Source organism: Pleurodeles waltl, chromosome 10 (genome assembly GCF_031143425.1).
Source record: "Pleurodeles waltl isolate 20211129_DDA chromosome 10, aPleWal1.hap1.20221129, whole genome shotgun sequence".
Lineage (NCBI taxonomy): Eukaryota > Metazoa > Chordata > Amphibia > Caudata > Salamandridae > Pleurodeles > Pleurodeles waltl.
In genome coordinates this window covers 487,197,338-487,221,202 of record NC_090449.1, presented here as the reverse complement: position 1 = coordinate 487,221,202, position 23,865 = coordinate 487,197,338, and the positions used below count along the sequence as shown (strand labels likewise).

Below are 23,865 nucleotides of genomic sequence, written 5' to 3'. Positions count from 1 at the left end.
TATTTTCGCACCCTATTTAATTTGTTCTTTGCAATCATATTGTGACCTTCATTATTTTATGACATCCCTTGATTAAATTGTGTTCTAGGCTTTCTCGTGGCAGTTTTAGCCCTAAGGCTCAGTGTGACCATCTTAGTACTTTGCCTGAATTTACTGTCACTCCTTTGAATGCTCTTCTGCCATCTTCCATGTTTTTATAGTTTCAAAGGAAAAGCATCCAAAAATGTGTTTTCCAAAAAAGAAAAAATGTTTGTCTTGCTAATCGAGCATCAGCATGCATTGAGAATGTGGGATTGGTAGAACGTAAACAAGATCATGTATCAGTTATTGACTGGTGGTGGTTTGTAGTACTTTCAGCACCTTCCTTCCCTTCCAGTGTGATTTTAATTTTGGCTATATTTATTTTTAGTGCTTTGGCTTTTTTGCTTTCATTTTTACATGTTTGTGCTTGATGCTAGTTTAGTTTGGGGTTTAAAATGCTACATATTGTTGACTTTCTTCAAAGCACTAATGGTACAGCACTGTACATTTAATTCCTCACACAGAGAGGAGGAGTCGGGACAAACAGAAATGAATGCAGCAGCAGAGCCTCAGGACTTCAGCAGAACCAACTTTTTAGGGTGAGACTGAGGCACTGTGTGTTCTATGGAGTCCTTTGATCCATAATGTAATTTGACATTAAAACTATGGCTGGATAGTATTTAATGTCTGCTTCACGTTTAAACTATCCCTTTAGTTTAGTTGTGTTTGCTTTGGATTGTCTTAGTTGAGTGCCAGCACTTCTTTTCACTGTTTGTTGCTTCCCAAGCTAAAATCCTCTGGTGTTTCCTGTTTGTTTTCAGAACGTAATAAGTCATATGATGTATGTTCAGCTTTCCTGTTTCAAGATTTTGTAGCGATTGGTACCACAAAGGTATGTTTCACTTAAAACTCAGATGTGCAATCAAACTAGGACGATAATTTCCAAAATGTGTAAAAAGCATGTTCTTTCTCTCGGGGAGATAATCATGTGAATTTGCAGCCTATATACTGTTCCTCTTCCCCATTCATACATCATCATGAGGTGAGTCTACACTGGCGAGTGATACTCTTCTGCCTACGGGGCCAACAAAATCATTTATGGGTGCCTCTAAAGGACTAATTACATAAAATACTCATGAGACCACTACCAAAGCAGCCCTACAGAATGTGATGACGTTTAGGTATTAGTTAGGCAGAATGTAGCTATCAACAGTGCAGCAGGTGCAGTGGCACAGGGGACCAGGAGTGTTATGGGCCCACTAGACTAAAATTAAGGTTGGCTTTCACTACTAAACAATGAGACGGAAGGCATTTCATTTTCTTCATTGGTGCCCATGGCAATTTGGCTATGTCATTGGCAACAGTAGGCACTGTACAGCTAAGGTAGACCAAGCACCAGGCCAGCAAGGAGCACAGGGTAGCCCTCCACCAGAACCCACAACAAAATAGCAAATTGGGATGCTAATGTGTCGAACCAGAAAGGGTGGAATGTCTAGGGAAAGCCCTCTTAGGGCAGTCCATAACCAGTTACCAATGTTGGACACACAACCTGACCCAGGACAACCCAAGGCCAGCCAGTCTACCTTGAAGCATGAGCAAATCCCCTCAAAAGGACAAATGGGCCTCACACACCTTGGTGAATGTCCAGTTCCAACATAAAATGTCACCAGCCCACATGACATAAGCAAAAGAAGGTAAGGTCAACTTACTGAGAGAAGCAATCCCTTTGGAAGAGTCAGACAACTGTGGAAACATCACAACCTCCCCATCTACAGCAGCCAACACAAAACTAAGGTGAAGGGCAAGAAGATTTTCTGAAGAAAACAGGCTAGTAGCTAAAATCCCAGAGTCAAATAGGGATCACGAAAAACACAGACAGGTGACCAAGTAAGCACAAGGACACCCAAATAAAACTTCCCTTTCCCAGCAGCCCAAACTAAAGGAGCAAGACATAGCACCTCTAAAACCCAAAGCTCAAAAATAGAGTCAAATGGGATAGAACCAAAGCAAGAAGGCTGAACCAGCATGTCGTAGCAGCAAATAGTTGGGAATCAACCCTGAGTGGAAAGAAGAGGGATGCAGCTTAGAAATCCAACAAAAATTGAGTGAAAACCTCAATAAAAAGTCAACTCCTGCACTAGTGTGCACCATTACACATTCCTAGCCACAGCAGACACCAATGTCCACCCAAGAAAAAGGAGACAGAAAGGCATTAAACTTCATGAGCATAAATATGGCGTGTGTCTAAGCAAAATAGACCTTGAGCCGAATAGGGAGCAAACAGAAAACATCCAACAAGCACCTGGTCACCCAGCAATACCAATAGAGTAGTTAAGGACAAGCCTAATAGACAAAATCTACAGAAACAACAACATGGCAATCGGCACACAAAGCCCAAGCCCATTAGGAAGTGAAGGTGTCTTGCCTGCACCCAGTCAAGGAGTGCTACCATAATCCCAGTCCCAATTCCAGCCAGGTGCCAGCAAATGGTAGACTAAGGGCCCCATTATGAGTTTGGCGGGCAGAAAACTCCGTCCGCTAAACTCCCAATGGGATGGCTGCTGCCTGTGCATCAACCTCCCTGCCAGAGCTATTATGGGTTTCCTGCTAGGTCGGCAGGCGAAACCTAAGTTTCCGCCCACCAACCTAGTGGGAATACGCTACACATAGTCTCTGGCTCGTAATCGAACCGGCGTCAATGCTGTCACCTTCAGGGTGCACCAGCACTCTCACAATGTTCACGGTCTGCAGAGCAGACCCTGAACATTGCAACAGTGCTGGTTAGGAGGGCCCCTGCACCTGTTCTCACCAGCCTTTTCATGGCTGTGCTACTGCTGGTGGAGCAGGGGGTCATAATCCCCAGGACAGCGCTGCCCTGGCAGATTAGGACCACCACCATCCTCCAGACCTCCGGGATCCAAGATCCTGGCATAGCTGATGGGTCCCTGGCAGTTTCGACTGCCAGGCTTGTGATGTGGCAGTCTCTAGACCGCTACACTCATAATAAGGACCTAAGTAGCACAACCCAACTCTCACCAAGCTCAGCACTGAGACAAGGAGACGTGGTCCAGGAAGACAAATAAGACATCTCACCATCCCAAAGGTAACTCAAAGCTCAAGGAAAAAAGCCTGACCTCCACGAAAATTGTGGGGGCGCATGGGGGTTACCTTTCCTGCATCCTCTAGCACCACAGAGTAGGCACACCTTGGGGACCAAGACCAGCATGAAATAAGGGAAAAGTAAGGCAAACATTTGAACTATTACTACACAACCCCTTCAAGCCCAGCAGAGAGGCAGTGATGCATCAAAACTAAACAAGATGCCACGAAACATGGAGACATGATACTACCCCACAAGCCATCAGGGAGCACAGGTGATGGCCAAAGCCTACTCTCAACAAGAAATAAAGAACAGCAGTCACCTGACCTGTAGCAAAGGTGTTCTAGAGCCACACTTAGAGCAGTGACACTTCAGTGACAAGCCCAGTAAAGAGTATCCAGGAGAGAGGGCCTACAACCAGCCTCCCATCTCAGGAGGTATCCATATCTAACATGAAAGGTCCACAGCATTGTCAAGGATAACTAACCTAAACACTAGCTGCAGGCCCAATAGGGATCTAGAAAAGGCCCAGCTAAAAAGCCCATCAGGAAAGCTGGGCCACACTCTGGTGAAAACAAGAGGCACCAGCATTTTGAAATGAGGCAACGTCCCTCAAGTCCAAAGACCAGCATGGCGCAGCACAGGTTTCATCCACAATGCAGCCTGGACTCCATGTGTCATTTTAAGGAACATTATTGCTTAAAGATACATTTTGTAGTAATTATTTTTTAATTGCTTTTATTAACGTCTGATACATAGCTTCACTTTAATTCATCTTTTTTTCCCCTCATGGATTAAGGTGATTGTCCCCCTTCATCTCCCCCTTACAGGGAGACAACTCCATACTCGTCCCCTTTTTCATACTTCTTTTTCGTAATCTAATAGTTTCCCATAATCTTATTTTATATACCTATTTGTTTTGCATACTTGTGCCATCCTGATGTTTGGTCAACTTTTATTACCCTCCCATTACCTCCAACCCACCAGCCCCAAAGCATGTGGCCAATATCTATCTGCGAAGGAGCATCCATCACCTCACACAGAGAATGTTTGCCCCAAGCCCTACAGGTGGCACACTGGTAAAGGCCCAACCTGAGGTGACAACCCACGCAAACTGACGGAAGTCACACTTTGACATCAAGGAAAATAATCATAGCCCAATCCTGTTGTGAGCTGGAACAGCCCATGTGAGACTCCTGTACCAGATCAAATCGGCCCCAGTCAAACCCAGTAGAATGAGGTGTGTGTGCAGCAAAACACGTTGCTGGCAGAACCAGGACCATAAGCCCAGCAGTGGCCCAGGAAGCTAGCAAATGCAGCAACACAGTGAACAACAGAAACAAACTGCAAGCAACAAGGAAAAAAGGCACAAACAAGCCCCAAAACTTAAGCAGGAGGCTATAGACAAGAAGCAGCTGGTGACTGCCTCCTACCAAGGACTGACAAAAGGGAAATATTTTGGTAAGAGGTTGTCCTTTATAGGTACTCCTCGACGAGGAAGAATTTAAACTTTGTTTCTTTTACTTAGGCAGTTGACTGCCTAATGGGTCCAACTGGGACTGACAATAGGCCCAGGCATCAAAATAAATGTGGCCCCTCTAGTTAAATAGATAGCAAAAATAGGTGCCCATGTTTGAAAATGGAGGCAGTTTTGAGCTTGTAAAGACATACTGTATAGGTTTTTTGCAAAGTATGGAAGACGGCGTGGATTTGAGTTTGCTGCAGGTGATGTATGTTTTAATATGAATCTAAACAACAATAAAACCGGCACAGCAAACCATAAGCAGGCCTGCAAACAGCCAGAAAATTTGTCCACACACTGGCCTGTCAGACCACCCTGTAGGGCACTGTCAGTCCATCCCCGACTGCCTGTCTCTAGGATGTGAACACTGATGATGATGTAACAACTGGGACAAGGAAATGAAGAGGAGATAATAAACCTTATGCAAACACCCTTTTCAACAAATGTCATGTTCCCACCTAAAACGTGAAAGGACCCAACAACTTACACTACGATTAGTTGCAGTAGAGTAGGTATAGAAACTCTTGATGCCTAATTCATAAAGGCATTTTTTTCATTGTGAAATTATTTTTACTATGAAACGTATCAGGACATACGATGGTTAGGCACTCAAAATATGAAACCTCTTTCTCTTAAGCATTGATGGAGCCTGGAACCCTATCTTTTCATCTGGGGTCTGATTAATCTTTTCTTCTCTGTCCCAAGGGGTGAAGAAGTAATTTTACCAAATTTTTCAAACCAATCACAGTGCAACTTAATAGTCACACCTCAGAGTTCAAATTTAAGTTTCAAAGGCCTTTATTGCAGACTCAAAGCCAAAGTTACATAGGTGAATCTCAAAACCATAGTATATATCTACAAAACCACCAATGGAGAATTAAGATGTTGTACAATATTGAATTGAAGCAACAAAATGAAGTTCTCTTGCCAAACCATTGAATCTGGCGCCTAAAGTATTCTAATACTAAAGGAATATTCTGATAGGTTAGCCAACACATCTTCAGTATAAGATTCTGTTCAGGAGAGGTGCGGTGGAATAAAGCCACTTAGAAAACATGAGGTCTGTACCGCAGAAGGTCCGCTCTAAGCAAGGGGCAGAGAGAATCCGAATCGCTCTCCTTCTAACCCCACTTAACTCGTCGTTTTTCCCAGGTTTGATGATATCATAACAAAAACCCTCATTTGGAAAAAGAAAGCTGCAAATCAATTATCATTAACCCTTCAGTCGTCCAAAGCCGTCGACACCCGACCTTGATACAACCCTGCATTCTCAAATCTAAAAAGCTATAGCTATTAGTGCCAGGATACTCCTTTCGTCTGGTAGCGGTTCTTTCAGACCCTCTGATCTCTCGTGCACAACGAGTTCCTTGTTAATGTCAGCACCTGCAGCTTTTGAAAAACAAGCTTTCACGTTGAAGATTAGAACGTTAAAAAAGAATGCAGCCTTCACTCCAACCAACTATAATGAACATGAATATACTTTAGTTCAAATATGTTTTAAATGCCTTCCTTGTTGATTTAAAAAAATTATGAAGGCTAACATATACTATAACATTGTCATTCTTGCAAACGAGTATTAAATGTGGCTTGCATAAAACACTAACTTTCATTGTGCACTTTTACTGATCTATTTCAGTGCACTATGTTTAACTATTTGTCTTACATGTTACATGTTTTTAGGAAGCATAATGGAGTAGCCAGTTTATGCTCCTTCAACCCTACCTCTGACGCGTAACATCATCAAAAACCCACTTCATTCTTGAATGAGACTCTAAACCCTAGTAATTCTGAACAGCTTTCATCTGGGTTCTTCCAAACGCTTCATGTCATTGTAATATTCACTCTGACTTTCTTCCAACTCAACCTCTGCTTTCTTTCTGCTTTGCTGAATCCTCATTCCTTAGAAAATGTTGTATCCAACCAACAGAATTATTACCACTATGGAAATAATCAGCAATGGTCTCAACACAAGCCATACAATTCCACTTCCTAAATTTCTGAACCTTCTATCTATAGCAGAATATCCATTTCCATTCTTCTCATGCACCAGTCGCTTCCAACTCTTTCAAATCTTTTATCAACCCTGAAATATTCTGGATATACCTCTGCAAATCCTTACTTTTACGCGGAATTAAGGTACAACATTGTTAGACCTTAAGCATCCGACAGACTCCGTCTTCTTTTGTGAGCAATATGTCTAAGGCAAGTAAAGTTTGTAAAACCATTGATCTGATCGCAGTCAGCTCAGAATCTATGACCAGTAACACTCCAGTAGTACTACTGGCTAGTTTATCCACTATATTTTTCAGCCTTCTAAACTTTAAATAATTCAAAATCACTCCAACAGACAGGATCAAAGCACCAAAAAAGTCTCCTTCCACTTCTCCTGCACTCACACCTCGCTTAGATCTAGAAACTTGAGTCCAAAGAGGATCGCCAAAGTGCTCCACATGGTAAGTTTTAGGAAAAACAATCCCCAACTAACATGTTCCATATCATCCTTTTGGCAATCTAAAATAAGCATGTTTTCCACAAACAAAATTAACTCGAGGTTTAACAGCGTCCTCCCCATCCAAATGGAACTTATTGTTCCCTCTGACATCAAAAGTGTGTTACCATTCACCTTTTCCCACAAACACATTATCCGTTTCAGATCCTTCCATCCGGATGCACAATCTTCCTTTCTTCTCCCAGTCTAGAGGTAAGGCAGTTAGGTTTCGAGCTAACTGATGTTCCATTTCTTTTGTCTACTTTAAGTCAAGTCAATTAACTTTATTCGGGCTATTGGCCACAAAAGTCATGCAAATATGCATACATACATTTTCCTTCCTTATTAAATATGTAAAACATATGTTTGCTAAAATCAAGATACATTTTTATGAATACAAATTTTAAAACCATAATAAACAAAATCATTAGTCACAGCTATCAGCACTACACCAGTCTTGGAGAAAATACCTCTTTACATTGTAATCATAAAGACAATGATTCATATCTTTTCCTTCATTCACGAACCCTCCTAATAAAGTTTATACTGCAAGACATATTTCTGTACTAGAGATTTTCTGTAAAAAGATCAAGCGTTTTTTTATATATTCTTAAATTAGTTTTCTATAAAATAGGAATTAAATACTCCCGCCTAAAAACTCTATATATAGGACACAAATGTAAAGTGGCTTGTGCTTTGTGTGGAAACATGGTCACAGTTACACAGAGGTAAAACATATTTACAGGTATTACACTGGGGGAAAACTACCTTATAGTGAATCAGACCACCTAAAAAGGTTAAGATAACTATGATATATGGGGTTCGCTATTCAAAAGAGATATACGGTTCCACACAATTTGTAGTCGCAATCTCGATATACCTTTTTAGTGAAACCATGGACTGGGCCCTCCTTAATCTTACATCTGTACAATATATTAGAAAGAGTGAATTAACCTCCTCCTTACATGAACTGGTGATTTGATAAGGGTGGTTGAACAAATCCTTGAGACCTATGGCCTCGAGATTTTGTCTCAGATAAGTAATTCAGGGGAATGTAAGCCACACCATCTAAAGTGAGACAATCAATAATACAAGACCTAACTAGCCGCGTCTCCGGAATTAAACCAAGAATTGATCCATAGCAAAAGCGGAGCAAGTGTCGACTGATCTTCTAGATACCCCAATCCTAATTCTACATGGCATACGAGGGTTGCAGCTCCCACCGGAAGTATTTAGTAGTCTACAAATGAAACTATTCTCTGCCTGTTGAAAGGCAGACTGACTTGGGTATCCCCATAGACTTTCCCCATAGGACCTGGCAGAAATGCTTTTAGTTTTATATAGAGTCAGCATTTATTTAATGGGCTTCCTACCAAAACTGTGTGAAAATCTAAAAATAGCCTCTCTGTGTTTTTGAAAGGGTTGCACCTCATTTATTCAAAAGTGAGTTCCATTTAAAACTGAAACGAAAAATAATCCCCAAATAATTAAAATCTTTCATTTTTTTCCAGTGTGGCATTCCCCATGACGAAGGTAATTCACTTTTAAATCCAAATCACCCATAAAAGAGTGAAAAGAATCTAATAATATTTGAAGACTGTTAGCCGTGCGGTGTATGAGGACAGCATTGTCTGCAAAGAGGTGAATGGAGATTGGTTGGGAATCTATATAGGGGATATCCTACACAACTTCTGCCTAATATTTGGCAATTCCATTCATATATAATGCAAATAAAAAGGGGGCAAGAATGCAACCCTGTCTCACCCCACAGAAAGAAATAATGCAAGAAGTTGTCTCACCTGAGCTACCACAATAGACTTAAGCATTGGTGTAAACATTTGATTAAAATAAGCATTTCCAATTCAACCCCATTCTTCTCCATCAGTGACCAGAGCGTTGACCGATTCACAATATCAAAGGCACAGGATAAATCAATAAATGACAAGTGTAGCTACCCTTCCTTCGCCATTATGAATTTACCTGTTAGAAGATACAAGTTTAGGCACTAATCAACAGCACCAATACCAGGTCTAAAACCATGTGACCCGAGATTCCAGCCGAGCTAGGAGTACATTTCCCAGGATTTTCAGCTGGAACCTATTAAAGATATAGGCCTATACCAAGATGGTAATTCCCAGTCTCCTTTTTAAAGATTGTCTAAATTATGGCCATTTCGCAGGACTCCGTTATTTGACATGAAGATATACCCTTGAATGCATTTGTCAGAAGAGGCGCCCAGAATTGATTTTGATTTAATACACCAACTGGTACGCCATCTGAACCCAGTGCCTTCCCTCCACCACATTTCCCTGGTGCTGCTAAGACGCCTTTTACCTCAAAGGCTATGGTGGATTCCTGGGTAAGGTCAACCTGCCACATGGGATCAGCTTTATCAGTTACATCAGATGTTAGACTACACTGTTTCTTAAACATATATTCATAGTATGCCACCCATTGATCTGCTGGAATTTGGGCTTCATGTCGTGCAACCTCTTGCTAGAAAAAAAGGGTGATTTAAAATTCCCCAAAAGGCTATCATTCCGATTTGCTGTTGCTATAAGGTCCTCCAAGGCCTGTGTCTGAATTAAACCATCTACAAGGTTGCTTATATTTTTGGGGGTTATCAGTGGATAATTTTTCTGAGCTAGCGCTGCATAAAATGCTAAAATCTTTCGAGATTGTGGATACCTCTAAATTATAGTTAAGATACCGTAATACAGTAGGTACATTTTGTAAGATTATTTGAGCATTAAGTTTATCCCACTTGATTCTAATCCCTCTTTGTTTGGGATAAGTTATCTTATTACCTTTTTTTTTGGTGGGTTTAATTATATATAAATTCAGAGTTAACGCTAAAGGATTATGGTCACTTATAAATGCGCAACTACCTTAAAATCTGTATAAACTTGTATGAGTTCAGGGGACAAAAAATAAAATCAATAGTGCTGCACTTTTTACTTCCCGTAAAAGTTGGGATTAAATTTCCACTCAAAGCTGCCATATCATTTACACACACAAGATCATGTTTCAGAATAATAGTATTCAAGGTCTCCCCATAGGGAATGTGTTTGAAATGGGAGGTGTCTAGGTTCCACTGGTTTCTAAAGATACAAACCCATCTCCACTGTGATCACACAAAGTAATATTGAAGTCCCCCCCACCAAAATCAGACTAATGCGTTTTGTATTTGTAAAGGAGTCAAGAAAATCCTCAAAAAGGACAGTAGCTTCTGTGTCCACATGATTAAAATTATTGTAATAGAAGTTAACCAATAAAATATTGTACTCATTTTAAAAAGGAGAGAAGCATGACCTGGAAGTTAGATGAAGACCATATTTTTGATAGGGTTGAGGAATATATATATATGAATATATATATATATATATATATATATATATATATATATATATATATATATATATATATATATATAATAATATATTGGGCTCGGAGTGTTAGAAGTTGTTTTTCTTCGAAGAAGTCTTTTCGAGTCACGGGGTCGAGTGACTCCTCCTCTTTGGTTCCATTGCGCATGGGCATCGACTCCATTGTTAGATTGTTTTCTTTCCGCCGTCGGGTTCGGATGTGTTTCCTCTCGCTCCGAGATTTCGATACAGAAAACTTTGTAAAACTCTCTCTTCGTCTGTATTGTATTGATCGGGTTTATCTTCTTACATCGACACAGCAGTACCGTCAGGAAAACAACTTTGTACGCCCTTTGGGGCACACGTGCCCAACTCAGGCTGACCGCGTAGAAAGCCTCATGGATCGGACTTCATTCCGATTCTGTCCTCTGTGCCACGCGAAGTACCCATACACAGATCAGCATCTGGTTTGCAACCTCTGCCTTTCCCCCCAGACCATCGGGAAGAAAACTGTGAGGCCTGTCAATCCTTCTGATCGAAAAAGACTCTTAGAGACCGAAGAGCAAGAAGGCTCGAAATGGCGTTGAAGAGTGGGGAACATCTCGACGTAGAAGAGGAAGAATTGATGCAGACAGCAGTCTCAGTTCGAGATTCGGAGTCGGAGCAGGAATCAGAGGAAGACAGACCAGTCACAGCAGGACAACATGTGAGTACGTCTGCCCCTGCACCCTCACAAAACAAAAAACAAAAGGCCTTGGGTACGCCACTGCCGGAAGGCCATGGCTCGGCCTGAAAAAAGACTGTCGGTAACCGACCTCCCAGTTCGGCACCGAAAAAGGCCAAGCCTCTGAAAACCTCAGAGATGACAAAAAGCTCAGTTTCTGACTCCAGTAGACATCAATTTTTGGAGTAAAAAATAAGAAAGCAAGTTCGGAGCCGAGACCTTTGTCGTCCTCATCTTTTTCGATCCTGAAAAAGCATGCTTTGGAGCCCAAAAGGCCAACATACACAGAGGAGCATGGACTTTCAAAAAGACTTAAAGAAAGCCCCAACACCTCTGAAGAAGAATTAGAGGTAGAGCCAATTCTAGTAATTATGGATGAAAGGCAATCCAGGTTCCACATCCATAAAGAAACAGGAAGAATTCTTACAGCACTTCCTTTAAAAATAAAGAGGAAGCTAGCTTTTTAGGAGGAATTGGACACTATGCAGCCTCCAGCTAAAGTACAAAAGCAGAAGGAGAAACCACCACCTCCTCAGTCTTCTCCTCACTCTCCTCCTCATTCTCCCCACCTACCTACCTCTCCTCCTACCAGCCCTACACCAATGCATTCACCCACTCATTCATATGATTCACAACAGGACAATGTTGATCCATGGTATCTTTATGATCCTGATCCCATTCCAAGTAATGATCCACACAGCTATCCCTCTAAACCATAACCACCTGAGGATAGTACTGTCTGTAACAAGGTGAAAGCTAGGGCTGCAGCATATCATGGTATTATCATGCATACAGAGCCACTAGAAGAGAATTTTTTATTCAACACTCTATCCTCAACTCATTCTAGGTACCAATGCCTCCCAGTGCTCCCAGGCATGGTAAAACATGCAGATCAGATTTAACGAACCAGTAAAGGCACGCATCATAACACCTAGAATAGAGAAGTAATATAAACCTGCACCCTCTGACCCTGATTATATCACCTATCAGGTACATCCTGACTCTGTTGTAGTTAGCGCCACCAGGAAGAGGGCAAATAGTCAGTCATCAGAAGATGCGCCCTCTCCTGATAAAGAAAGCAGGAAATTCGATGCTGCAGGGAAAAGAGTTGCATCCCAGGCAGCAAATCAGTGGAGGATAGCCAACTCGCAAGCACTATTAGCTCGCTATGATAGAGCCCATTGGGACGAGATGCAGGACATAATACAGCATCTCCCCAAAGAACACCAGAAAAGGGCACAACAGGTAGTGGAGGAAGGGCAAGCCATTACAAATAACCAGATAAGATCTGCCCTAGATGCAACAGATACTGCTGCTAGGAGTGTCAACACTGCAGTCACTATACGTAGACATGCATGGCTCTGATCTTCTGGATTCAAGCCAGAAATACAGATGTCTGTGTTGAACATGCCGCTCGACAAAAAACATCTTTTTGGGTCAGAAGTAGACACAGCTATCGAAAAATTGTGAAAAGACTCTGACACAGCAAAGGCAATGGGTGCACTCTACTTTGCACCATATAGGGGGTCATTTTGTAAACCTCAGTTTCGAGGTGGTTTCAGAGCACAGCCCTCAGAGGCATCAACCTCTCAGACAAAGCCAACCTACCAACCGCAATACCAACGTGGTAGTTTTAGAGGCACATATAGAGGACAATACCCCAAAATAGAGGAAAATTCCAGGCCTCTAAGCAGCCGCCACAGCACCCAAAACAGTGACTTCCCTCATTTCCTTCCACTCCGCACCTCTCCTTTGGGGGGAAGACTACAACAGTTCCACACAAATTGGCAAAATATTACCACAGACAACTGGGTGCTATCAATTATCCGCAATGGCTATTGCCTAGAATTGATAAACACTCCTCCAAATATTCCACCACAGTTACACAAACTATCCACAGAACGCACAATTCTGTTACGAGAAGAGGTCCAATCTCTACTAATCAAACAAGCAATATAATTGGTTCCACAGTCTCAGATAGGAACAGGAGTTTATTCACTATACTTTCTAATTCCCAATAAAGATGGCACCCTCAGGCCAATATTAGACCTCATGCCTCTCAATCTTTACATCCTGTCAGAACATTTTCACATGGTAACTTTACAGGATGTCATCCCACTACTACAAAAACAAGATTTCAAGATAGCCTTCGACCTAAAAGAAGGGTATTTTCCCATACCCATCCATCCTGCACACAGAAAATACCTCAGGTTCATCATTCAGGGAAAACACTACCAATTCAAAGGGTTACCCTTTGGAATAACAGCGCCAAGGATATTCCCAAAGTGCTTAGCAGTAGTGGCAGCCTACCTAGGAAGACAACATATACATGTCTTTCCATATCTAGACGATGGGCTAATAAAATCAAGCAATCACACACAATGCCAAAATCATACGCATTATGTAATACAAACCTTACAAACACTAGGCGTCTCAATAAACTACCAAAATCACACCTTCAACCAGCACAAATACAACAGTATTTGGGTGCAATACTAAATACTCAACAAGCTCTAGCATATCCAAATACACAAAGGATACAAGCTTTCCAAAATATAATCACACAAATACGAACAAATCAACAATACACTGTCAGATTTGTCATGAAAGTTTTAAGAATGATGGCATCATGTATTGCAATTGTTCCACACGCAAGACTAAACATGCAGCCCTTACAACCGTGCCATGCACAACAATGGTGACAGGCACACGGTCAACTCCAAGATCTAGTGTTGATATACCTCCAAACATACATGTCCCTTCAGTGGTGGAATTCCATAAATCTAATAAAAGGACGGCCATTTCAAGGCCCTGTGCCTCAGACCATAATTACAACAGATGCATCAATGATTGGTTGGGGAGCTCACCTAAACAATCACAACATTCAAGGGCAATGGGATGTCAAACACAAACAGCTACACATAAACCACTTGGAGTTATTAGCTGTTTTTCTAGCACTCAAAGCTTTTCAACCTCTTCTCACACAGAAGAATCTTCTTATCAAAACAGACATGACAACATGACAATCTCGGCAGAAATCACCAACAAACTCACGAATGGGAGATTCATCCTCAAGTACTTCAAAAATACTTTCAAAAGTCGGGAACACCAAACATAGACCTGTTCGCAACAAGCAAAAACACAAAATGCCAAAACTTTGCATCCAGACACCCACATCCCCTATCCAAGGGCAATGCTCTATGGATCAATTGTTCAGGGATATTTGCATTCACTTTTCCCCCTCTCCCGCTCCTTCCGTTTCTAGTCAACAAGTTGCGTCAAACTTGACACTCAACAGGATACTCATAGCACCAACATGGGCATATCAACCGGGGTACACAACATTATTAGATCTGTCGGTTGTACCACACTCCAAACTCCCATCCAGACCAGATCTTTTGACACAAAACAGAGGTCAAATCAGGCATCCAAATCCCAAGACACTCAACTACTAGACAGTGCTATGCAAACAAATGGAAAATATTTGTATATAACTGTCAATCCAAAAATATAGACCCTCATACAGCATCAATACAAGATATTGTATATTATTTACTTCATGTACAAAAATTAAATTTAGCATTCTCTTCAATAAAAATTAATCTTACTGAAATTGCAGCATATTTACAAAGTATACAACATAGCTCTTTATTTAGAGACACATCATTCCACCCAGAACACCACCATTTCCTTCTTGGAATCTAAATATAGTGCTTACAAGACTTATGGGACCACCATTTAGCCTATGCACTCTTGACAAATTCAAATTCTAACATGGAAGGTTGCCTTCCTAGTGGCAATTACTTCTTTAAGAAGAGTAAGTGAAATCCAAGCCTTTACTCTTGAAGAACCTTTCTTCCAACTACACAAACATAAGGTTGTACTATGAACAAATCCAAAATTTCTACCAAAAGTTGTACCACCATTTCATATAAATCAAACAGTGGAACTGCCAGTCTTCTTCTCACAGCCAGATTCTGTGGCAGAAAGAGCTCTACATACATTAGACCTCAAAAGAGCTTTAATGTATTATATAGACAGAACTAAACCGTTAAGAAAGACTAAACTATTTGTAGCTTTCCAAAAACCACATACAGGCAATCCTATATCAAAACAAGGTTTAGCACGATGGATCGTAAGGTGCATCCAAACATGCTATATTAAAGCAAAAAGACAGCTTTTAGTTACTCCCAAAGCACATTCTGCGAGGAAAAAATGTGCAACAATGGCTTTTTTTAGGTAATATACCAATGGCTGAAATATGTAAAGTAGCTACATGGTCAACACCACATACATTCACTAAACACTACTGTGTAGACGTATTATCACGACAACAAGCCACAGTAGGTCAACCTGTTCTAAGAACATTATTTCAAACAACTTCAACTCCTACAGGCTGACCATTGCTAATTTTTGGAAGGACAAACTGCTTTGTAGTCTATTCACAGCATGTGTATCTGCAGCTACACATGCCATCGAACGGAAAATGTCACTTACAGTGTACATCTGTTCGTGGCATGTTCTGCAGATTCACATGCACCCTCCCTCCTCCTCGGAAGCCTGTAGTCGTTTAAGTTACAAAATTTGTACATATGTAGATACATTTACATTTGCATGGACATCTCTTACTTTATACCTATATACTCCATCACTCCTTCCTTTACCCTCTGCTGGAAAACAGTCTTAACAATGGAGTTGATGCCCATGCGCAATGGAACCGAAGAGGAGGAGTCACTCAATCCCATGACTCAAAGACTTCTTCGAAGAAAAACAACTTGTAACACTCCGAGCCCAACACTAGATGGTGGACTAATGCACTCCATGTGAATCTGCAGCAAAACATGCCACAAACAGATGTACACTAGGTAAATGACATTTTCCACACACACACATATATATATATATATATATATATATATATACCCCTTTAGCTCTACCCACGATAGAGGGGATTGCCAGTTCCAAAAAGGATTGGTAGCCATTTAGATTTGTTGCCTTCCGGGACCAAGTCTCTTGACAACATAAAATATCAACTTCATTTGCAAAGGCGATCCAGTCCAGATTTTCAATTTTTAATTGTGCACTTGCAATATTCCACAAAACAATTTTCATTCCTTCCCTGGAGCAGATCAAATTGTATAGTTGCCCCTTCAAGTTCCCTCATAGGAGGAGGAGAAAAAAGCCTAAGAGGACTAGAACATGAAGTGAGCTATTGAGATGAAGGTCAATCCATTTGATCCAAGGTTGAGAGTGATTCAAATCTGTTTTGTGTGGGCACCGAAAAACGAACATCATTTGAATTTTGATAATTTACTGCAAGTGCTACAGGTGGTCTATAGAAATTACCCAAGGGACAGACCTTAGTCGACTTTGCACCATGATTTGAATAATTGGAACTAAGTAAACTATGCTTCACCACATCTTCGTTTGTAAAAGTAACTACAATGCAATCCTTATTATCAGGCTTAGGCGATGATCCCACCCATAAGAGTCTTCTTACATGATTCAAGTTAAACAGCTGCCCAAAGCGATTTATTCTTGTTCCTAACCCATGTACTACTTTGTTTAAAAGTTCATTTTAATTCTCTGGGCTGTTACTCATTAAAGGCAGAACTCCTCTTCAATATCACAATGTAAGTGGTGACTTGAGGAGGGGGATGCAAAACTGGAAAGGGTGAGGGCTTAACTGAGTGCTGGTGCAAGATTGGACCTGGCCCCTGTGGAAATTCTGAAGAATTAGGAGGTCTAACAATAGTATCATGCGCAACCCCTCCCGCACTAACCCCTCTTGAATTTGATTGACAGAGACTGCACTCCGGAGTGAGGAGAGATCTGTTGTTAACCTCAACTAAAGAATTTTTCCAACTCCATATTCTCTAGGAGGGTCATTATTGGGGATAAAGAGGATTGTATAGCTTTTTTAATAATTTGGGTTACACAGGTATTGTATTCTGCAGACACAGAGAATGCTCTGTCATCTGTGTTTACTCCAGATTAGTTTCCTGGGCTTTCAGCCTTGTTTTGAGGTTGCCTCTGGCCCCCATTATGCCTTTAGTGGTAAATCCCACCTACCGCCATGCTGACGGCTGCCAAAATACCTCCGCTGTGGCAGATATCTGTTCACCATATTATGACACACACACACACACACACACACACACACACACACACCAATCCAACAGAATACTACCACATAGACAAATCCGGCATACCAAAGGTCAGTGATAAAGTGGCAATACCAACAACCATACCGTAACGCCAATAGAACAATACCCATCACCTTATGACCCACGAATCACCACAGCGGACATTCAACAGCGGTAAACCTTTGGCGGTACAATAATATGATAATTGGCACTCAGAATGGACACCCACATACAAAACACCACCACATTGACCAATACTAAAAACACACACCTGACACTCATGCACACACCACACCCAAACACACCACTATAAAACACACACCTACATTACCCACAACCCCTTACGAACACCAATTGCTACCAGGAGACCGAGAAGAAGAGCACGGAGACAACTAGACTCACACACCACTCACACCCATACACCATTCACACCCATATGCCCCTCACACACTCCAGATCATACATCCCACCACATTACCCAACACACCCTCACCAACACACATCACCCATGGCACCACAAAGACACCCCTGTTTCACTGAGCAGGAGTTAAGGGTCATGGTGGAGGAAATTGTCAGGGTAGAGCCACAGCTCTTTGGAGAACAGGTACAGCAGATTTCCATTCCAAGTAAGATGGAGCTATGGCCGAGAAGCGTGGACAGGGTGAACGCCATGGGACAGCACCCTAGTACAAGGTTGACATCAGGACGAGGTGGAACGACCTACGGGGGAAGGTATGTTCCATAGCAGCAAGGCACCAGCTCGCCATACAGAGGACTGGCGGTGGACCCCCACCTCCTCCCCCACAGCTCACAGCATGGGAGGAGCAAGTCTTGGCATTACTGCATCCTGAGGGTCTCGCTGGAGTTGCTGGAGGACTGGAAACTGGTGAGTCAACATTTATTACCTATCAACCCCCATCTTCCTCACAATACCTGCATGCCATCTCACACCCTCCCATCACTCCACTCCAACCCACACACTGCACCTAAACATCTCACTAACCCCAATGCCAAGCTCTGCATGCCAAACCAATGCATGGACACCCCTCCCAGCCCTGCATGGACACCCATCACTAAAGCATGCACAGCATAGGGAAACTAACATACCCACAATACATCACCATACACAAGCAAAAGCTGGCAGGGCAACACCAACGATAGAGCGGAAGCCAGGGATGTACAAATGCCATACACTTGAAGCATAATACATCATTACATTCCCACAGGTACCCCAGCCGATGTCAGTGGAGAGGAGGTGCCACCACTATCCAGTCCCCCAACAGAAGAGGCCCCCAGTGGTGACAGTAACTCTGGACTTTTGGATCTGGAGGACCTACCTGGCCCATCAGGGACCACTGGACAGCCGGTCACCCAAGCACAAGCACAATCACAGACCACCAGAGAGCCTCCCCCATCAGGATCCAATACCACAGCACCAACCCAGCATACCTATACCTCTGTCCCCAGGACACGTCAATTAGCAGTGTGCCCACCTGTACAGGGACCCCAGGCCACACCTCATACCCAAGACAATCAGGGACCTGGGGTGAGTGGCAGTGGGCACAGCGTTCAGGGGACAGGGGCACAGGCCAAAAGGGAAACTGGGAGGACTGCTATGCGCCAGAGGGAGGACAGGACCAGGGAACCGACTCTCCAGGAGGCACTCTCCGAGATCCTGGGAGCCTACCAACATTCCCAGGACATGATGGGCCAGATCCTTGACAACGTGCAGGAGAACAGGCAGCTGCAGGAGGGACAGTATCAGGGGATCAGGGATGACTTGCAGGCCATTAACAACACCCTGATCTCCGTAGCAGGTGTGCTGGCAGACATGGCCAACATCATGAGGGAGGCAACAGCACGTAGAGATAAAAAGTGGGTAATGCCTTCATGCCACACAGAATACACCAATAGTCATAGAAATGTGAAGTTGCGCTTTCTTAACTGTGTGTCATTGGAAGTAATGACGGATAACTGATGTTCTGTTGTCCACATCCTCATCCTCTGCCTCCTCATCCTCACTGTCCTCAGGGTCCACTGCTGCCACAGGAGCATTTCCAGTTTCCTCCTCTTGCAGAAAAGGTACATGGTGCCTGAGGGCCAGGTTGTGCAACATGCAGCATGCCACTACTGTCTGGCAGACCTTCTCGAGTGAGTAGCACAGGTATCCACCTGTCAGATGGAGGCACCCGAGCCTGGCCTCCATGAGGCCAAAGGTCCTCTCAATGACCCTTCTGGTTCGCCCATGTGCCTCGTTAGAACATTCCTCAGCCCTTGTCCTGGCATTCCTCATAGGGGTCTGTAGCCACGATATGTTTGGGTAGCCAGAGTCACCTGCAAGATAAGTGAGGGACAACATTTAGCCACACACTATCCTATGAAGTTAACATCAGAGGCATACACTTACATACACTGTGTGGGAACCAAGGCTCACCTATAAGCCACACCCTGTGCCTCTGTAGGTGGGCCATCACATTTGGAATGCTGCTATTTCTCAGGACAAAGGCATCATGCACTGACCCAGGATATTTAGCATTGATGTGGGAGATGTACTGGTCCGTCAGGCGCACCATCTGCACACTCATGAAGTGGAACCTCTTACGATTCCTGTACACCTGTTCATTGTGGCTGGGGGGGGAGGGGGACAAACGTAATATGTGTCCCGTCAATTGCCCCAATAATATTGGGGATGTGTCCCATTGCATGGAATCCGGCCTTCACAGTGGCCAAATCTTCCACCTGAGGGGAAAGCTATGTAGTTGCACATTTGTTTTACCAGGGCAGCCAACACTGAGAACATAAGCTGTGACATTCCTGCTGCCAAGCTCACTGACACTTGGAAAGAACCAGTTGCAAAAAATGGAGAACTTACACAAGATGGGGGGGATCCCAGTCGGGTGATGGATGGATGAGATAAGGTCTGGCTCCAACTGGGCACATAGGTCTGTGATTGTGGCCCTGTCTAGTCTATAGGTGAGGATAATGTGCCTGTCCTCCAGTGTAGTTAAGTCCACCAGTGGTCTGTAACGGTGGTATGTCTCTATCTCCTATTCACCCGCCATGGTAGGTATCTAAGGGACACAGGAGTGAGTGGGCTGTCGCAATTTGAACAACTAAACCACAACAGCAGTCCACATTGTGCACTTATGTATTGGGATAGTGTAAATTTAGAAGAATGTGCCTATTTATCCTGTGATGCATCAATTCTCGATAGGCCTGTTTCCCCCCCCCCCCCCCCCTGAAATGGCCTATCCTGTCCTGTGTGGAGGAACAGGTGGAAGTAGGGTATTTCCACCAACATTTGGTGTTGTGGTGGTAGGCGGTCGTGCACCGCCGTTCAATCCCTCATTCGATAATATTGGGCCCTATGGAGTACAGTGGCCAATGGGGATGTACACCAGAGGTGACGGTGTACACCGCTGCGGACATGACAGCCATTTTCTGATTCCCTACTTGTTTCCTGACCTTCAACAGGATTAGACCTGCACTGCGTGTGCTGCTGTGATCTGCATCTGGGACCTACCACGCCCTGTATGACTGGGGAAACGGCCCCAGCTTTCACTTCGGAGGAGTTGGCGTGACTGGTGAATGGGGTCCTACCGCAGTACGGACTGCTATATGGGCCTCCAGACCAACAGGCGTGTACACTGTGGGTACGATGCATGTGGCATGGATGCATGGAGATGTGTTTGAAGGCATTGTGTAAGTGGGGGAATTATCTGTTAGCAGTGTACATGTTGTCAGCTGGGGTATGTATGTGCCAATGGTGATGGAAAGATGTATGGTGCGCCATGTGTGTGACAGGCTGGACTGTTACTGTAATGGTGTTCTATCTTTATTTCCTCTGCAGGTCAGCTCCCATCAAAAGAAGGGATTATGACATGCCATCGCCAAGGACGTGCGGAACCTGGGGGTCTATGGCAGGCAGAGCACCCACTGTCAGAAACAGTGGGAGGACCTGAGACGCTTGGCGCGGAAGACTGCAGAGGCCCAGCTGGGGATGGCCTCCCAATGAGGAAGTTGTGACCGTCGGACCCTGACCCCCTTGATGGCGCACATACTGGCGGTGGCCTACCCTGAGCTGGAGGGGGACTTGAGGGCATCACAGCAGCCACAAGGGGGTGAGTTCAGTGGGTATCATTACATATTTGGGCTGGTGGGGTGGTATCTGGGTGGTGGTTGTGTATTAGTGGGTGCCCCTAAGGCCAGGCCAGACATTGCAGCGTGGGTCATCTCTAGGGTAATGGTTGCATGTCAGATACAGGTAACCTAGCTTGTTAGTAGTCACTTTCAGGTAGGGCATTGTGGGTCCCAGGTGTGCTGCATAGGGAGATGTGTGCTCTTTATAATGCCTTTGTGACTAGCCATATCACTGGTAGTGAAATGCATTTTGCTTAGCTCTTTTCCGTGTGTGTGAGGGTGATGTGTACGCCTACGGTGGTGTTAGTGCAGTAATTTACCTAGTGTTTCCTTTGTCTCTCTCCCCCCTTTTTTATTGTCATCCAGTCCTTGTGTGCATTAAGATCATCTGGCAGAGGAGCAGGGGCACGGCGACAGAGGGAGCTGAATCCCACAGGACCCTGAAGGCAGAGTCCACCGATGCCGAGGGAACCAGTGTGACGGAGGGCGAGGGGAGCACCATGACAGAGACAGAATGAGACAACACAGACTAAGATACCTCCTCCTATGGGAGCTCCCTGGTGGTGGCGGACACCTCTGTGACCACCCCAGCTGCAGGTACAGCTGCCATCCCCCGTACCAGCACTCCCCTCCCATTGGCCCCTCCGCGAGTTGCCCGTGCCCGCTCACCCAGGAGGGTGGGCATCTCCTTCGCCTCAGGCCCTGCCCCAGTGAGCCCTGCGGCCCTGAGTGAGGGGGCCATTCACCTCCTGAGATCCATCTCTGTAGGGCAGTCAACCATTGTGAATGCCATCCTGGCGGCCCAGCAGAGATCGATTCAGGCTCTGGTCTCCTCTCTGATGGCAGCCATTGTCCCCGTTTCTACCATCCCCCCTCCAACTAGCATTTCCCAGTCCCACTTCCCTCGACCCCAACCCATCCCAGGCACACATACAGACAAGCATGCACACAAGGTAACACACAAGACCACACTCCAACCCACAGGCACTCACACAAACACCATACAGTTGCAGACACAACAACATCCACTGCCTCCACGGTCTCCCCCTCCACCACCTCCCTCCCAGTGATGTCCACACTCACACCTGCATGCACTACATCAGCATCTACTATCAGTATCACCATACCAGGCAGAACACACACTTCCTCCACATCCATGCATGCGTCCCCTGTGTCCTCTCCCACCTTGTCTGTCCCCCCTCCTAAATGACACAAACGCAAGCATTCACACACCCAACAGTCACCCACCTCACATCAGCATACTGCCCATGCACCTGCACCCAAGTCCAGCAGACATACACCTTCAACAACCACTCCCTTATACTCCACTCCCATTACTCCTCCCGCCCCAACGTCCCTAAGAAGCTTTTCCTTTCCCAAATTAACCTCTTCCCTATCCCCCCTCCCCCTCAACCACCACCGTCCTGCATGTATGGTCAGGGTACCAAGAACACAGCCAGCACCTCAGCCAAACAGTCCACAGGGACAGTGGTAGCACCATCTGCTTGTGGTGGTAAGGATACCAGACCTCCATCACAGAAGGGGAAGGGGCCTGCAGCACCAGGGAAGAGTGTGAAGGGGCCTGCAGCACCAGGGGAGAGTGTGAAGGGGCCTGCAGCACCAGGGGAGAGTGTGAAGGGGCTTGCAGCACCAGGGGAGAGTGTGAAGGGGCTTGCAGCACCAGGGGAGAGTGTGAAGGGGCTTGCAGCACCGGGGGAGAGTGTGAAGGGGCTTGCAGCACCGGGGAAGAGTGTGAAGGGGCTTGCAGCACCGGGGAAGAGTGTGAAGGGGCTTGCAGCACCGGGGGAGAGTGTGAAGGGGCTTGCAGCACCAGGGGAGAGTGTGAAGGGGCCTGCAGCACCAGGGAAGAGTGTGAAGGGGCCTGCAGCACCAGGGAAGAGTGTGAAGGGGCCTGCAGCACCTGTGAAGAAGGGGAAGGGGCCTGCACCACCAGGCAAAGAGGGGAAGAGCCCATCCACCCCTGCCAGAAAGGGTAAGGGATCCACGACCCATATACAGGAGGAGACTGGGCACTCTACACCAGCGGAAGCTGTCAGGCTGACACCGACACTGCCACCACCACCAGCTGTCCCGGGGCCCCCACTGTCAGCTGTCGAATTGCAGCCAATAGTAAGTGCAGAGGCTGCCCAGGAGGCTCCTCCAACTACCACCACATTGCAGCCATTGGACAGTGCAGAGGCTGCCCAGGAGGCTCCTCCAAACACCACAACTGTGTAGCCCTCACTGTCAGCGGGCACCATGTAGGCCACCATCCAGGGGCTGCTGTGCTAGCTGTCCTCTCCAGAACCAATGGGCAACTCACCCACATCAGAAATTGTGGCCTTGCACTCCCCAGAAC

The 23,865-nt window shown here is 44.7% G+C and overlaps 1 protein-coding gene across 1 annotated transcript in view; it reads left to right on the top strand.

The window, feature by feature from the left end:
* The first annotated feature begins 464 nt into the window (after positions 1-464).
* Positions 465-23,865, top strand: part of LOC138261642 (clathrin coat assembly protein AP180-like) — a 349,054-nt gene continuing 325,653 nt past the window's right edge. The window contains exon 1 of the mRNA XM_069210792.1: positions 465-620. Coding sequence (XP_069066893.1) covers positions 511-620 — 110 coding nt within the window. The 5' untranslated portion in view covers positions 465-510. The remainder of the gene's footprint in view (positions 621-23,865) is intronic.